The sequence below is a fragment of the Pleurodeles waltl genome, chromosome 5 (assembly GCF_031143425.1).
Source record: "Pleurodeles waltl isolate 20211129_DDA chromosome 5, aPleWal1.hap1.20221129, whole genome shotgun sequence".
Taxonomy (NCBI): Eukaryota; Metazoa; Chordata; class Amphibia; order Caudata; family Salamandridae; genus Pleurodeles; species Pleurodeles waltl.
In genome coordinates this window covers 745,947,714-745,966,283 of record NC_090444.1, presented here as the reverse complement: position 1 = coordinate 745,966,283, position 18,570 = coordinate 745,947,714, and the positions used below count along the sequence as shown (strand labels likewise).

The 18,570-nt window shown below is 40.5% G+C and overlaps 1 protein-coding gene across 1 annotated transcript in view; it reads left to right on the top strand.

Annotated features, from left to right (window-relative positions):
* The window catches only part of ACOXL (acyl-CoA oxidase like), a 981,865-nt gene that overhangs the window by 350,718 nt on the left and 612,577 nt on the right, over positions 1–18,570 (top strand). The window contains exon 8 of the mRNA XM_069234707.1: positions 10,296–10,368. Coding sequence (XP_069090808.1) covers positions 10,296–10,368 — 73 coding nt within the window. The remainder of the gene's footprint in view (positions 1–10,295; positions 10,369–18,570) is intronic.

Genomic DNA, 18,570 nt, shown 5'->3' with positions numbered 1-18,570 from the left:
GAAGATGCTGGTGATCTCAATGATTTTGAAATCTGCATAAGGAAACTTGATTTACACTACTTACCGAAAATTTCCACAGTTTTAGAGAGGTATCATTTTGGGAAAAGATTTCTAAGGTCTAGAGAATCTATGGAAGAATATATTACTGTGCTTAGGAAATTAGCTTCGACATGTGGTTTTGGAAGTAGTAAAGATGAGAGATTGAGGGATCAATTCATGTTGGGCTGCAATGTTGATAAGGCAAGAGAATCCTTTTGGACTAAAGACAATCTGTCTCTTTTTGAGGTTGTATCCATTGATAAATTACATGAACATAGCTCTGCTTGTCTTGAAGAAATTAGGAAGACGGGTTTGTGTGGAAAAGAGGATGAAATTCATAGGTCAGTCAAGGGGGACGTTTACAAGATAAGACAAACTCCCAGAAATTAGTAAAAGATAATTTTGGCAGCCCCAGAATTAAGAAGGGCGTACAAGGTAGATGTTATAGGTGTGGTGAACTTGGTCACTATGCTAATTTTAAAGGTTATGTAGGTTGGAAAGTAGTTTGCAAAACCTATGGCAAGAAGGGACATGTTACTTCATGTTGCAAGAATTCCAAAATAAAAAAAAAGGTGTTCAGGAAATAACTTTAAAAGATGATGATTCTCCTAAAGAATTTGTTTTCCAAATCAAAAATGGAATAAGTGACCCGATAGAGATTGTACAAATTGAGGGAGTACGAGTCCCTATGATGTTTGATTCACGTGCGAAGATCACATTGATTCCTATGAGTTTATTTGAAAAACATCTGAAATCCTCTGTAAAACTGTTCAAACCAGACATTTCTCCTAAAGTTTATGGTGGTGAACCTATTAAGTTGTTGGGTTATTTCATAGGTTCCACTCAATACATGGATAGACTCACAGCCGGCAAGATATATATCTCCATCAGAGGAGATTCTCTCATCAGTTGGTCTCACCAGAGAGATTTAAGGGTTTATCTTGATCCAAACGAGTCCCCGTCAGTTAGATTGAAAGATCTAGGCTGTGTTAATACTGTAGAAAACATTAGACCATCCTATGAACAAGAATTCCCTGATCTCTTTCAGTCTAGGCTTGGTTGTTTGAAAGGCTATGTTCATGAGATTAAGATTAAAAAAAGGTGTTACTCCTTTAGTCAGTAAGGTGAGAAGTGTTTCTTTAATGGTAGAGGAGAAAATGAGAGCAGAATTGGAAAGGTTGGAACTGAATGGAATAATTGAGAGGGTAGAGGCCACTGAGTGGTTGGCCCTGGTTGTGATGGCAGTAAAAGCTAATGACGAGCCTAGATTATGTGTTGACTTGAGAGAGCTAAATAAATGTGTGATAATTGATCACTATCCCTTGCCCAACATTAACGAAATGTTAACTCTTCTTAGTAATGCAAAATGTTTTTCATCCATTGATTTGACCTCTGCCTACCACCAGATTAAGTTACATAAGGATTCACAAGACTTGACAGCATTTATCACTCCCTTTGGTACCTACAAGTTTGTCCGGATGCCCTTTGGCTTGGTCTCTACGGCTGCTGTATTTCAACGTGCCATGGAGAGAGTACTTGAATTAATTCAGGGCATCAAGATTTACCAGGATGACATTTTAGTACATGGCAAGGATGTAACTGAACATAATACCAGAGTTCGGCAAGTTCTTCAGAGACTGAATGAGTGTGGTCTAACATTGAAAGCAGAAAAAATGTAATTCAATCTTGATTAAATTGATTATCTAGGTCATAAGATCTCTTTTCATGGTATTGAGCCTAAAAAAAGCTTAGTTGACACAATTGTTAACCTTGCGACCCCAACTTCACAAGAAGAGGTGACGAAGTTTCTAGGGATGGCTGAGTTTTATAGTAAATTTGTAGACAACTTTGCAGATAAGACCAAGGCTATTAGAAGTTTAGTTAGGAAAGGTGTTACATTTTGATGGGATAAAGCATGTGAGGATGAATTTATGAATGTGAAACATAACTTGAAGTTTGCTTCATATTTACAAAGCTTTGAACCTGGCCAACATACTATAATTATGTCTGATGCTAGTGCCAAAGGACTTGGTGCTGTTCTATTACAAACTCACAATGGTGTGGAGAAAACTATACTTTTCATCTCATGGTGCTTGAGAGGTGCGAAATTAAATTATTCTGTGATCGAGAAAGCGGCACTAGCTGTATTTTGGGCTGTGAACAAACTAAGGAAATGTATTTTGGGTAGTAAATATTTTGTAAGAACTGACCATAAACCTTTGAAAGAGATTTTTGATGTTGTTTCAGGAAAGATTAGGAAATGGGTGGTGACTTTGCAAGAATTTTGTTTTGAAGTCCAATATGTACCTGGCGCACAGAATCTTATCGCGGATTGCGTTTCTAGACTTGTAAATGAGGTTTCAGATTTCGAGGATCAGTTTGTGGGGAGCTTTGATGAATTTGATGTTTGTATGATTTAGGACGGGATAATTAAAGAAAGTGAGTGGATGGCTGAGCTACTTGGTGGTGTAGTCTTACAAAAAGTTCTTAAGAAGATCAAAAATGGATGGGATGGCACTGAGAAGCAAGATCAACACTTAAGTGGTTTCTGGAGGGTCAGAGAAGAGTTATCCTCTCATAGTGACTTATTATTGAGAGGGACTAAGCTTGTTCCTCCAGAGAAGCTAAGGGATGAACTAATATCGATAGCACACAAGAGTCATCCTGGAACCTCCAAAACTAAGGAAAGATTTAGGGCCTGATTCTAACTTTGGAGGACGGTGTTAAACCGTCCCAAAAGTGGCGGATATACCACCTACCGTATTACGAGTCCATTATATCCTATGGAACTCGTAATACGGTAGGTGGTATATCCGCCACTTTTGGGACGGTTTAACACCGTCCTCCAAAGTTAGAATCAGGCCCTTAGACTCGCGTATTGGTGGCCGGGAATGGATGTTCAAATTGAGCGGAGTGTTGGAGCGTGTATAGAGTGTTCCAGAGCTGATAAGACCTTGATGTGTAGAGTTCAACTTATGGAAGTGAGGGAACTACCAAATGAACCTTGGCAGGAAGTTTTGTTAGATATCTTGGGACCTATTAGATATTCCAGCACTGACAAGTATGTTATAGTATTAATAGACATGTATTCAAGGTGGCCTGAAATTGGGATCACATCTTCAGTAGAAACTTATGTTGTCATAGATTTTCTTAATCAAATCTTTGACAGGGAGGGGTTCCCATCTTCCATTCTCACTGACAATGGTGTACAGCTTGTTTCTCAGGACATGGAAAGGTTTCTTAGTGACAGGTCGAATTAGGCATAAGAAGGATTCTCTCTATCATCCTGAGACAAATGGTATGGTGGAGAGGTTAAACAGAGTGCTAAAGGAAACTATTCAATTAGCTTTAGTCAATAAAAAATGTTAGAAGGAAGAAATTTTTAATCAAATCAAGAATTACTGGTTGACTCCACATACAAGCACAGGCCTTTCGTCTTTTGAGTTGTTTAGGCGCAGAAAACCTAACACACTAGTATGCCCTTCATGGGTAAACGATAAAGTGGGTTCGGAGTCTGAATCTGTGTGTAAAGAAGAGCATACGTTTGACAGAGAACTCAGAAAAGCTTTCGAAAGAAAGGCCAATTTTGATAGACGGAAAGGGGGTAAAGAAGATAGTAGTTTGTGTAGGTGATCTTATCAAGGTGAGAAATCCTCATCTTGGTTTATCTAGTAGTCATTCAAAATATTCACCTCCTCTCAAAGTGATACAAAGTTCATGAAGAACGCTGTGAAGACTGAGGATCATAAAATATGGAACATAGGGAGAGTGGTGAAAATCACTGAGGATGGAGAAGATAAATCTGTGAAAGGTTGTGGGAGAAGGTGTGAGCAAGATGATAACCATGTAAAATTGAGAAAGAGCTCTAGAATCATTAAACGCCCTAAATCTTGATGACTTTGTATAATGCATGCTGAGGGCGTAATCTAAACGTCTAAAAAAATGTGCTTGCCTTTGTATAAGATATAATAGTGAGTAAGAAGAAAGTCGTGAAATAGAAAAATAATAATGAATTAAGAAAGTATTCTGGAACTTTCAAATGTTCTATAACTTTAGGTAACAATGTATATAATTGTGTTATTTCTTTCATTACTGTAATGTGTTAAGATTGTATTTTTTTTATTTCATTTACTTAGTTTAATGTTCTTTAGTTTGTTGATGAGGGGAAGATGTGTGGCATTCTAGTTTTAGAATGTATTTCTTAGAATACTAGGGGTCACCTAAGTGATAGTAACAGTTGGAGAGGAGAGAAGTCAGGAGAAGACCGGGGGAAGATCGTCTGCATGCTGAGGTGTTCATCTATATCAGAGACTTGAATAAAACTACATATTTCAACAAAGAAGCGGGATCCCTTACCTTTATTTCAAAACGCTATTGCAAATTCTGAATGAATATAGATGAATACGTAAGTAAACAATTGTAGCAAAAGTATTGGATGAAGGTAGAAAGCCTCTTCGGGATATGATGTGTCTACCGAAATTCCATCGATCATAATCAGTTTATAAAAGCCTAGTTACACTCCAGTTGGAAATTTGTGTCAGACACCTTTAACTTGTGATTGATGTTACTGTCTTTAGCATTTAAAAATTTGTGGGAATTATGATGTACTCCTGGGGACAATGTGTGGATATTTCAGGCATGGGAGGAGTGTGACTGTAAAAGTTAAAGGATGTTTACTAGTTCTCATAGGATAAGATCTGATACTTTGAAGACTGCCAATGAGAATTTGCTACATTAGAAAAAGAAAGAACTAAAGCATAGTATTTCAAAGCTGTGCACTCAGACAGGGATAACTTCTTCCCATACCCCTTTGAAAAGGTACTTCAGACATATGTACCCCTTGGGGGTCTCATATTAACTATAAATAGAACATTAACCTAATTAATGGCCTTTAGAGGTTGTCCTTAAATGAAGAAGTGTATCATCGAGTCAGGTGTACATCTTGCTAAGGCGTCTAGTGCAGAGTGCACATTTATTCAGTTTGTTTGGAACATATGGAGTTAGTCTATATTGCTGTACATGTATATTTATAGGAAATATATCCAAACGTTTGTAATGAATTAACCATGTGGTAAGAAAGTGAATGCTGTGACATGTGGAATGGTGCTACTGCAGAATTTGTATTGAAAGTCTTCCATCAAACACTGCATAGCACTATAATTGCCTAATTTGTCATTCACAGGACGAATCTAGCAGGTTGGCAATTGAAATTCTCACAGCTAATATCAATGATCAGTCTAAGACTGTTAGATTCTGTCTTACAATATCTGGCTAAATCGCATAGAAATTTATTGAGCCTGGTGTGACTAGCACATTCTTCCTCTGTTTCTAATGAAAAAATTATGAAGCCCTAACGTGGATGACTTATGAAGATCTTCAGGTGGTCTCCTGATTATAGCATGATATATGTGCAAAGATCAACAATGTACTGTTTAGTAAATTTGTTAATTGTAAATAGTGACATTTTAGATTTATCCAGGGGGAACTAGTGAAATTATGGCAGCCAAAATTCTAGTTACAATTAGAGGTGCCCTAGGGTATCATTTCTGAACTGTTTAAAACATTTTTTATTGGTATTATCCTCAAGTCATTGTTAGTAAAATCATTAAAAGAGACATGTATAACCAATTTTAAATCCTGGTACGAGACAGGATGGGCAATTGCAGGCCATGCTTGTTGGTTAATGTAGCAATTCCCTTACTAACTGAAAAATCAACATCCTGTCTGGAGAACGTTGTAACAGAAGTAACATTAAAGTCACATATTTTGATGCATAAAGGGTGTCCTAATGACTTATGTATGTTTATGTGTATTCATTTATTCACTATTTAAGGAATTTTGTATACCACTGTGTTTTGCCTTATGGTATAGTAACTTCAGAGTGCTGGGCCCATACAGTGGAAGAAGGTAGTTTTAAAAATTACTTTAGGAAGATATTTTCAACATTGTACGTGAATGCCAAACTCTAAGTAACCTTCATAGTAACTGTATACACTTAAAATTGGAGAAGGGCATTGTGGGACACTGGTGGCCCTTGTCTCCAGTTGTGGTGGATATCATGATGGAACTCGTAGTTCAAGGAAGCCATGAGTCAAGACCCACATATTGCCATGAATAGGTTCTGCTGAAGCAGAATTATAAGTACTTAAAGATTGAGCAACATTTCGGAAATTGTGACAGCCACGAAAATAATCTGTATATCCCTAATGAATATTTTGGTGAAGTGTGGTGAATTTTCCAGGTATGAATTGGACTTTTTTTTCATACCTGAGGCCATCTGTGTATTTGTAAATATTCAAAAAGAGTTTTGTGCTTGAAATGTCAAATGAGCTCAAGAATGGGTTTAGATATTGGGATAAGAAATGTGTTGGTTGTTAGGTAAAGGGTATAAATCTGAGTCATGTCTTTGAAGAAATGTAGCAAGATTATAGATGAGAAGTTTAAATGTAAAACTGTTTTGAAAAGTTAATCCAAAAAAAGATGTGCATTTTTTGTGGAAGATTTTTCCTATTACAAACTTTTTATGTACCATGAACCTTGATGAATTTGATATCTGCCTGAGTTTATGCTGGAATGAAAGAGATAAGTTCAGAATTTCTTCAGATATAGTTAAAAATAGGTGTAGTTTTGTTTGCAGTAGTTAAAGAGCAGAGCTAGGTCTTCCCTCTTATAGAGCTGCACTCCTGTCTTTTCTTACAGGAGTGAGATTAAGCAAGAGTGGTGAGAGACAAAAAAACGGATTATCCAGTCATAACCTGTGGGTTCATTAATTTCAATAGATATGTTTTTAGAGGGAAAAATGCATCTCCCACTGTTTCTTTTACTCCAACATTTGGAGAAGAGGATTTAGAGTTGTTGAGCGGCAAATGTCACTCGCACCTTGATACATCATCGCAGGGAAATTGGGGACTGCAATTAATCGGCAAAAACTTTGTAAAATGTATAATTTACTGAAATATTAGCGAGCGTTACATGATGGCCCATTACTTTCATTTACATTTTTGGAATATAAATGCAAGCTAAGTAATGAGTAATTAAAGTTTTAAAACCTTAGGCAACTATTTCCACATGTGGTAAATGTTGTTCAATGGAGCCCCAGAGGTAGCAGAGCATTGCAGATCACTTGGCAAAGATTGACTTTGATCTATGCATCCATCGCCATTAAAAGTAAACATTGAAATGTTTTTGAAAATGTTAAGAATGATTGGTTGATAATCTAGAGTTAGAGTTTCATTAATGGAACATTGACAGAACTTATAGTGTTACACTTATCAAGTGTGATCTAAGATTATGAATCATGAAACAAACCTTTTGGAGATAGTATCATTACTTCTGTAAGGAATCAGCTCCCTAAAGGGCACTATAAGGATTTGTAATTCAGGAGCCTTAAGTATGAGTTAGTTTAAAACAATAGCATCTTTGCATGAACATGGTGACAACACAATTCATACTTTTCTTACAGCTAATTTACTATCCCTCTGTTTTTAATTTCTTCAACAGAGAGGCAAGTCTGTTAATTATAGTATCCAGTCTCTATTTGAAGAGCTTCACTGTTAAGAATGATAACAAGTGGTGACTATGGGCCTGATTACGATCTTGGCAGACTGGTTTACTCCATCACAAACGTGTCAGATATCCCATCTGCCAAATTATGATCCCATTATATTCCATAGAGATAGTAATATGATGGATGGAATATCCATCAAGTTTGTGACAGAGTAGTCCACCTACCAAGATCATAATCATGCCCTAAGCATCCTAATATGTCTGTGTGTGAGCTCTTTGTAAGAGATGATACCAAATCATGGAAAAAACATTTTAAGCAAAGCCAATTTTAAAGAAATGCAAATAAATAAAAGGAAATTTTAAAGGAAGAATAATTTTAAAGAAAAATCCAAAATTACATTAAAACTTCGTGGAGTTTAGGACTAGTGAGGGGACTTTTTGCATTATTGATGGGTAATGCTTAGGGGTGATGATGGTTTTAAGGGGTTAGGAATGGGTGGAGATTAGGCACAGAAAGGAGTTTTAGGGTTCATCGATGAGAGGAATGTAGGGGTGGTGAGGGTTTTGTTCAGGTAGTGTGAATGGCTGGAGTAAGTGAGCTGAGGTGTCTTGGGGGTTCATGGGTGAGTGGTGTTTAGCAGTGCAAGGTGTTTTTAGGGTTCAGGGATGGGTGGGTTATAGCTGTGTTGATGTGTTTTAGGGTTCAGTGATGGGAAGGGGATAAGGGTGATGAAGAGTTTTTAGGTTTCAGGATTGGGTGAAGTTTAGTGTTGAAGAAGGTTTTTAGGGTTCAGGACTGGGTAGCGTAAAGAGCTGGTGAGGGTTTTTAGGAGTTATGGATGGGTTGTGTTTAAGGGCAGTGAGGTTTCTTTTTTAGAGTTCAGGAGTCTGTGGAGTTTGAATGTGGTGAGGGGCTTTAAGGGGTTAGGGATGTGTGGGGTTCAGGCATAAAAAGCATTTTAGGGTACAGGAACAGGTAGAGTTTAGTGGGGGGTGATGGGTTTTACGGTTCAAGGCTGGGTGGAGTGTAGTGGTGGAAAGGTTTAATGAATGACGTAGTTTAGGGTTGTCAAGGATAGGTGCAGTGAGGGTTTTTTTTATTTCTGGGATGGGTGAAGGCTGGTTGTAGTTTAGGTGGAGTGAGTTGTGTTTAGGGGCTGTGACAGTTCAGGGGTGGATGGTGCTTGGGACTGGTGAGGGGTCAGTGAATTTAAAGCATCCAAAGTGATTGAAAATATAAAGGATATAAATCTGAAATAACGTCCCCTGAAATAAATCAATGAAATAAATGCTTCAGATAAATCTTTCTGAAATTAAGACCCATGCATACAGAAAAACAGATCAACTGGTTCAGCCTTTTCCTACATCGCTTCTAAAGCATGGAATGACCTACCACTACACATAAGAGCCTCCTCCTCACGTATTGAATTCTGCAAGAAGCTGAAGACCTTGCTCTTTGAGTAGTCCCAAAAGGCCATAGGTGTGCCTAGACTCACACCTGTTCAGACCCAGGATACCCTCCCAGGTGAAAGTGGGGGTCTACAAATCTGCAAAAAAAAATAACATAACCTGCAACCATTTTATTTACACCTTAAAAATAAGCATGCAAAAGCCAATTTCTAACAAAAAGACATTCTATGAATTGGTTTCTGTGAAATGGTAAGTGCAATTCATTTTGAAAATTCCCATTAAATAGTTTAGGTAAAATAATGCCTCAGCAATGGTATTCCATAAAATAGTTTTTATATGAAATCACATACAACAAACTGAGAAGTAGACATAGAAATGTTATTGATTACTTTATAGCAACCTTTGCCTTTTCTTTGCATAATTTTAGACCTGTCTTAACTCATGTTGGGTGTTTTTCTTGTAAAACCCATTATAATTAATACAAAAGAAAGGAAAAATATTTTAGCATCGGAGACTGATTCAGGTGCCATTAGGGCTCAACCTAATAAGTTACAAAAAGGGTTACCACAAATATCTGTAAAAATATGGTATTAATGAAAACCACCTTGAAACATCAAATAAACAGACTCTAAATGTTCACATTTCAGGTGTCAACTTGATAGTTTCAATATGTAAACTGAAGGATTTTCTTGCCACATTCTAAGACTGTATTATTAGCATCTCCTCCTAACATCATTGACGATTACAATGATAGTGCCTTGTTTGTAGCACATACCTGTATATGTATCGTGAGATGTATTGCAGTGTGACCTTTTGAATAGAAGCTCCTCATTTGTTTTTATCCCCTGAATATAAGCCAGTCTTAAAATTACAATAGCTTCAGAATAACTTTGTTAACTCTGGTTTGCTTTTTGATTTTCTTACTCCAAACCTCACTTGCCTCCTTAAGGGGGTCTATCTTTCGTGATTCTTTGCTTCTCTACAAGCAGGTTTTAAAGCGAGGCATCACTATACCATATATTAGTAGCTACTGCTGCAAATTATGTAGGCATGTGTAGGTTGTACCAGTTCCTTTTTCCTAGAGGGAAACATCTGAAGTCCCTCAAAATCAGATTATGGTACTACAATCTAGAAATGTATCTTTTTAAGAAATAATGTTGCAGGAACATAAATTACGCATCATAAATACTACATTAAAAATGTGTATCCATTGTCTCTGTTCGCAATGAAGTGTTATAAATGAGAGATATTCACATCTAGAATTTGTCAGTTTCTTACAGCAACAACAATGTTATTTTAAGTAAAGAGCCTTTACATTTTATAATTATTTTTAAATCCAGGTCTGCATGGTGTTGACAATGGAATTTTAAGGTTCGACAGTGTGCGAATTCCAAGACAAAATCTTCTGGATAAGTTAGTATATTTTTGACTATCTCAATTATCTGAAGTTTCAGGAATTTCCCTTTAAAGTTCTGTTTTTGTTTGAATTTAAAGTATTCAAATGTTAATGTTACAGTGTAACGCAAAGTGCACATAGTACACTTGCTGTTTTATTTCTAGCACCATGCATGGGCATTTAATGGCGGTGCTGGAAATAATATGTTAAAACCTCAGAGTATTCTTGTGTAGACGTTTTGTGTTTTGCTTGTTTACATGAGTATTCTGCTGTCTCTTTATTTAAATATTATCTTGGCGAATCCTCCTTACCGGCCTTTATGGGGATGATGATAACTCTAGTGCAAGGGTGGACCTGCATTCTTTGGCAGTATGTAAATGACAAATAAGATTTCTATTCATGGTAACTTGATGTTGGGACTCCCAACCCAATAGTGCTGCTGTGGGATTCATTGCCTCATCTTTTCAACTAGATCGGTCTGAATCAAGAATGATCTGCAGAATGATCTTGGATCTGTGCAGGACAAATCAATAGTACAAGACATACCCATCTTGCCCTCTCCGAATGTGACAAAGAAATCCATAAAGAGAGCAGGAAATAAAGTATAACCTCCGGAAAATAGAGGACTGTAAATGGTCATTTATTTTACAACCTAGGATGAAGAGAGCAGAACATATAGTATGATATACAGACACTCATTGGGGGACCCAGGTCAGCCAAAAAAACGATGTGTGGCAGTTTATATTCTTTTTCTTTTTTTTTTTTTTAATAAAAAACTCTCTTTATTAAACATCGCTCAGGATCTAGTGGATACAGTAGTTGTGTTGCAGCAATCATCTTGTATACATTTTGACCAGAAAAAATAATGCAGGATTAGGCAAACTTTAAAATGTGCACATTTGAAATGGAGCCTATTTAGCTGTAGGTAGCCTCAGTCCACAGATGGTAACACAGTAAAATGTAGCACCCCACCCGTCATATGTCTCCCTGCTCAGAGCCCATGAAAAGTACTCCAGGGACCCCTCACCTTTTCCCGCTTTCTGGGGAAGCCTCTACTTTGGTAAATGGCTTGCTCCGTCTACGTTGCAGATTATATTCAACCATCCACAAAGAATGCATACATATTCCACAGATATCATAACATTGTTTTCCCCCGTCCCATCCTTAGTCCCTCAAAAGCCTCTTTTTGTTGCTGAGGAGCTTGTGGGGAGACACTGCTAAAAGTAAATATTTCTATTCAAGACCTGTTTATGTCTTGAGCATGCCACTGCCTTCATGTCCCTGAAACCAGGATGGCAAAGGGAGTGCCATGGTCACCAAAGGGAAATCCAGAAGGAGCAGCCACTACCCCTGGATACCCTTACATAATGTCCATGCAGCCAGTACCTGATTATTTGTATTCAAAGCTTAGGACCCTTGCATTAGAAATTTGGGGTGCAGTGATTTTCAACACACTTATCCCGCTTACTCAAACACTTAATTCTCCTGGAGCCAGTTATAAATTCATTATCTTTCTTCTAGGAATGGTTGTAGAGCAATTTGACGTTCACATTGCCCCTCTTTTCCCATGTCTTTTTTGATGCACCGAAATACATTATCTAGATTAACTTTTAGAAATGTTACTGATTGTAGGTTCTCCAACCCCACCAAACCAGTGGATCTTCTATTTCATTTAGAGTCAGGAGAACAGCTGATTGTCTCTGCAGGACCTACAGCTGGTCATTCAATGATGGCTGCCCTCCTACCACAAGGTCGCCGTCTCTGAAGTCTGTTCACATTCATGTTTATTTCAGTTTTATTGTCAAATATGTATTCTCAATCAGAAGGATACTTCTAACCTCAGATTCCCCACCTTAGAAAACTCCCCAGTCTCCAAATTAGAACCAGTGGATTTTCCAGCAATGCTCCTGCTTACTGATGGGTGGTATTATGTTGTTCTGGGCTGTCTGCATACTATCCTGAAAGTGACAGGCTGGAGCCACATATAAGTGTCACCCTTCTGCACTTACTCTAGTTCCTTTCTCTCTATGCCTTCTGACATACACCTGGAGCTTTGTCGGTCTTGTGACAACTTCTAATATTCTTCCACAGTGTGCTAGTAAGCAATGTCCACAAAAAAATAACAGGATCCAAGCTTAGTCCAAGCTCAGATAGCATAGGTTGGTCAAGATATGAGTCCTTCTCTGAGGTCACCTGCAACAGAACCTATACCTCAGTTGGTCCCTACACAGCAGGGTTCCCCACGGTGTTGTCAACCCCACAATAAATTGAGGCCTTCAAGAACGCCATGCTGCAAACCTTGTGTGCACTTCTGCTGCCTCTGGCGTGCCATCAGGCCTAACAGAACTACAGCAGCCTTCAGTCGGGTTCCAGCCGGCAGGTCCTTCCCCAGGCATCACCTGTTCCTGTGGGATCCATTAATGGGCCTGTAGCAACTCCAGTAAGCCTCCCATTCTGGCCCCTGAGAGCAATGCCACTCCATGTTGCCCCAACACTGATATTGACTCCACTGTCACTGGATGAAGACCTGATGCTGATATCAAGCCAGTTGAACTTCAAGACGGTGTCCGCACAAGCTCCACCAATGCAGCAGTCACAAAAGTGCAACCAGTTGTCATGCAGCTGTACTCTAATCTGGTACTGCTAAGGCATGGGTTCTGTTTTCTTTCTGGTTCTGACTCTATTCTTGTGCTAGAACAGGATGCACCAGAGAATATTGATGATGATGGTGAGGGGGGTGGCATGCTTCCCCTTCATTCTACTGATGATGCTTTACACCATGACTTACAAAATTCCAATGGGCTGGACACCTCTCATGAAATAGAGCTTGCAATAATGGTTTAGAGGGCAGCTGAGTTACTAAAATTACAGCTACCCTCCATTGAAACGAAGACAGATTTTGACAGGTTATGCCACCTGAGCCGGCAACACTGGCACCCTTTATTCCATTCAATGACGTTTTCACAGAAACTTTGGCGGCTGCATGGTCAAAACCATGTTCTTATCCATCCATTACCCAGAAGGCAACAAGGGCCTGTGTTTGGGGATACAAATTTTCTTACTAAGTACCCTTACTATAGAAAGATTCATTGTACTGGCTTTAACCAGTAAAGTGAATCCTAATACATTTGAGACCAGTGCCCCATTTAGGGAATCCAAAAGGATTAGTGCCTTTGGCAAGCAAATGTTTACATCTGCCAGCTTGGCAGTGAGGTCCATAAATGCAGTCTTTCTGGGCTGATACACACACATGCCCTAGGAGGCATGGCCAGTAAGGTCTTGCACATGGTGCCAGAGGGCCTTAAGACATCTTTTAGTTTGACTAACCATTAGGAGCAGGAATTGGCAAAAAAGTAATCCACACAGACTTAAATACATCTGATTGCTTTAGGAGGGCAGTCAGTACCAGTGTACAGACACACTTGGATGAGGTAACCCAGATTTTCTGGCGATTTGCAGGCATCACTGATGGACATTCTCGTTAGAGCTAAAGTGGACTCCACGGTGGAATGCACTACGAAGAGCAAGACCACACCTTTTTCTTTGGGGCTGTTGAGTCTGCAAAGCAAATGCCCAATCAGTTCGGCACATTTAGGGGTTCTTCAGGAGGCTAGCCTATAGCCAGTGGTGAGACAGATAGCGTAATCCATACAGGGCTTTGGACCCAACACCGGTAGACATAGCTTTGGCAGCAGGTGTATCAGAACTCGACCTCCTCTTCCCCTTCTAACAGCCAACAAGCCACTCTAGTTTGTCCTCATCAGCTTACTTCCAGTCGGTGGAGAGGCAGGATTTAGCACTTCCTCCTAGACTGAAAATCCATCACATCCGACAGATGGGTCTTTCATATTGTTAAAAAGGGTTATAGCCTACCATTCCTCTTCTCTACATCCGTGTTCCTCCTGCTTCACAAAGAAGTTCGATGAAGCATCTGTCCATCTGGCTGCAGGAAGTACACCTGTTACTCTCCAAGTGTGCCATAAAATAAGTTGGAATCAGGAGAAAGGTGGATCTTGTTAGTCGTACTATTTCCTCATCTAGAAAAATGACAGCTCTCTATCCTGGACCTTTGTCCTCCCCACCCCCCTCCAAATGCCTTCCTATAGAACAACACATTAAAAATGCTAACACTTGCCCAGATCCTGTCTGCCCTGCACCCAAGCGACTGGCTAGTGTCCTTGACCTACAGGACGTGTTTTTTGTGTATGCATCCTGCAGTCCAACAGATGTTACTTGCAGTGCAAGGGAGGCCAGGAGCATTTCAGTTTGCCATGCTCCCCTTCAGCCTCACCAGTGTCCTTCGGATGTTTACAAAAGAGATGGCAGTGGTCCATCTTCGGAGGTCAGGATACTAGTGTACCCTTTCATCGACATCTTGCTGTTAAAAGTGTGTACTTCACAGTCAGTTGTTGACCACCTTCAGATGACAGTGAACCTTTTGCCATCGCTGGTGTTCACAAACAATGAGCTGAAGTAATATCTCACTCCTTCACAGAGGTTTCCCTTCATTGAGCTGGACTGGATACAGTACAGTTCAGGGCCTTCCCTCTGTTAACACACATCCAGGACATTTGGGCTATGGTCCTGATACTATACTATACTATAAGACTGCATGGCTTTTTAGCCATCTGCATCTTTCTTGTTGTCTGCACCAGACGGCTTTTTTGTAATCTGAAGTTCCAGTGGGCCCAGCACCAAAGACGCTTGTTGGATCCCATTCAGATTTTGACAGAGACTGTTCACTAATTGCTGTGGTAGCTACCTGACCACACTTTAATCAGTGACAGGCCCCTCTATTTTCTCCACCCAGATCTGATGGTAGTCATCGACACATCACACCTGGGTTGGAGGGGTTCATCTGGGAGAGGTGAAGATCAGCGGCTCTGGTCTCTGAAGTATGCCCAACTCCATATCAACTTGCTCAAGTTATGAGTTACACTCTTGGCCTTAAAGGCCTTCCTACCGTCCACAAAAGGTAGGCTGGTGCAAGTTCTCATGGATAGCACCACCTCCATGCGGTTTTACAACAAACAGAGGAGAGGGGGTTCCTGGGCCTGTACCAGAAGACTGTGCACCTCTCGAGTTGGTTGGAGTGTCAGGGCAACTTCCTGATCTCAAGCCCCCTGGCAGGGTCCTACAGTGCCAAAGTGCATGAGCTCAGCAGATGGCACCAGGCAGATCATGAATGGTGACTACATATCACAAGGCAATGCAGGTCATCTTCCGGCTGTGGGGAGAACCCTGGCTTGATCTTTCACCACCATTGGAAATGTGCAGTGTCAAAAATCTTGAGCTTTAATATCTTAGGTGCGGGCGTCGGCCGCTGGCTGGCGCACGCACACCTTCCCTGGTGCAGGTCACGACCAGTGGCTGATGCCAGGGAGGATTATTTTTATTTAAAATCCCTTGGGAGACACGGAAGAGCTTCTGTGTCTCCCCCTGCCCCACTGTGACGTGAGCAATGCGCCCTGATGTCACAATTTGTTTTCCCCACTGGAGCAGGAAGTCAAGGTAAGGTCGCTTTCTGCTCCAGTGGGGAAAACGGGGCCGAAAGGGCCTCCCCACCTTTTAGGAAGGTCTCATTTGAAAGGGGAGATTCTTCCCTTCTAAACAAGGCCTTCCTGAAATGGTTGCGATCCACGGCCAGGAAACCCCACTAGACACCAGGGATTACATTTGGGGGGGGTGGGAGTAGGGGTCGGCCCGCTCCTAAAATGGGCCGCCCGCCCTCTGGGGCATATTTTTATTTAAAAAATATACGTTAGTTTACCCCAGGGGTAAAAAATAAATACATTTGAAAATAAAAAAATGAAACTGACAGGGGGTTGCTGGTGAGCAGGGCTGATCCCCTGTGAGGCATTTTTTTAGGGACTAGCGCAAATCGCTCCGTCCCGTGTTGTAATCCCTTTTGGGATTCAAACCACGCCCATGTCACGTCAGTTTCTTTCATTGGTTCGTGAGCTTGCCTTTTAAAATCTGCTTGCTTTCATTAGTGAAAGACATGCATAAGTCATGCCTTTTCTGGTGTTTAGCCCTCCTCGAGCGGGCAAGTATTGAAAACATACGAGGCTCCACGTTTTCTGTCCAGTTTCTGGACTACTTTTTCTCTTTTTTCGCGGCGCGATCTCGCTGGGCAGAAGTCGAGCACTTTGCATGACATCAGCCCAGTTACTTAGTTAATTGCACTTTTGCCAGTTACATGGATAACTGCACTTTTGCCAATAGGTTTCACTCACTACAAGTGAACTTTTATTTCCCTTTGTGTGTCTGCTTTGCACTGATGGCGGCTGTCAGCTCGCTTATGTGAAACTTTGACTTTTCAGTTTATATGGTGAGAAAAGTCCAGTTAGTTATGTGAAACTGTTTTATTTTCATTTTCAGTTTATTTGGCAAGAAAAGTCCGGTTAGGAGTTTACAATGCTAATTGCTCTAGCTCAAGCAAACGTGAGACCCGTTGCATTGCAAATGCTTGTTTAATAGATGTATGGTTTCCCTGGGGGCCACGATCGCCCACATGCCCCCCCCACCTTGGGAAACCATACAGTTATTTAAAAATATATATATATATATAAATATGTAATCTATATATACAGATCTACGTATATATAGATCTATATATAGATCTATCTGTGTGTGTATATATATATGTATATATATATATATATATATATATATATCACTTTTGTCAATGCATGTGTGATTTCCCTGGGGACTGCGAGCGGCCCCTAGGGAAACCACACCCACATATAAAAGTGATCTCTTTACACACACACACATACACACATACACACATACACACACACACATACACACATACACACACACACACACACACACACACACACACCACACACACATGTATCTTTCGAGGGTGGTCTCCTTTGTTACCGGCACCAGCAGCTCAGTGAGCCTTACATAGTTTTTACGCAGCAAAAAAAGGTCAAGCTAACTCTTGTGATTATGTTTCTGCTAGAGAAGGATCAAACGTTTGTCTAGTGGCAGTTTTGATGCCATAAAGTAGTGAAGAAGATTTAAATGCCTGCTGCATAGATCAAATCTGTATTTTATTGGAATAGCTGAGTGGATTAGTAAAGCCATCCATTATCTGCACTATAATACAAATGAATTGTATGTACAAGGGGGGCTATGGCGAGATAAAGGGCACTTTTGCTGGGTGGTAGTGAGGGAATCCGAGGAGGTCATGGGAGTGGGAGCACCAGTAATGATTGCCGGACTGGGCGCCACAGGCGCTAAAAACTTTGACGATGGGTATGTTACAAGGTGAAGTATTAGTGTGTCTTTTTTGTTTTTTGAGCGTCTTGAGAGAACGTGCTGATTGAGGGAAGAAGCGAAGGTAAGGTGACTGACCTTCACTGTTACAAGCATCATACACACACCCATCAGCAATTTTATGACCGTCTACGAAGGCTAGTGTTTTAGAGGGACAGTTTAGCCAGTAGCAGAGATGGCGTCTCATTGGATGACTGCTGCTCAAGCCCTTACTTGGGTTATGGAAGACAGCTCTGAGGTAGGATCAGAGATTAAGACAGCAGATACTTACATCGCATCTGAGGGATAAGACCGTGGAGGAGAGTCTGGGAGTGATTTTTCAGTTGGAGGCGACCCATCCGACAACTCCTTCCAGTGATTCTGAAGGAGGTGATGAGGACAGTCGTGCTGTCCCTTCGCAAGCGCAGTCTGTGCAGCAAGACAATAGAGGGTTAGCCCAACCCAGTGACCAGGTGCATGAGGCAGCAAGAGAGTGCTCTCTTGGGAGCTCCCCAATTTAGTTCAGCCCCAAAATCCACCGCCCAAATCGTATTGTGGAGACATCAACATTATTTATCACAAAACAACCTGGTTCCGTAAGGCAGGCACCCGCGTTTTTGGTCCAGGGCTCTGTGGCCATATAGGGGAAACATACCAAACCCAGACATTTCTGGAAACTAGACACCCGGGGGAGTCCACGGAGGTGTGGCTTGTGTGGATTCCCTAACTTTTTTTTACCCAGAATACCCTCCAAATGTGAAATGTTGAATAAAAACTCTATTTTTTCTTGCATTTCTTTCATTCAAACTACAGGAGTACGCTGGGATCCACAAAATTCCTACCAACCAGTGTTTTCCCACCTGTTCTGATAAAAAGTTACCCCACTTGAGTGCCTGTACCTAGTGCCTGCGTCAGGAATGGATCACCCCAGGGTCAACAGTTGCCCTCAT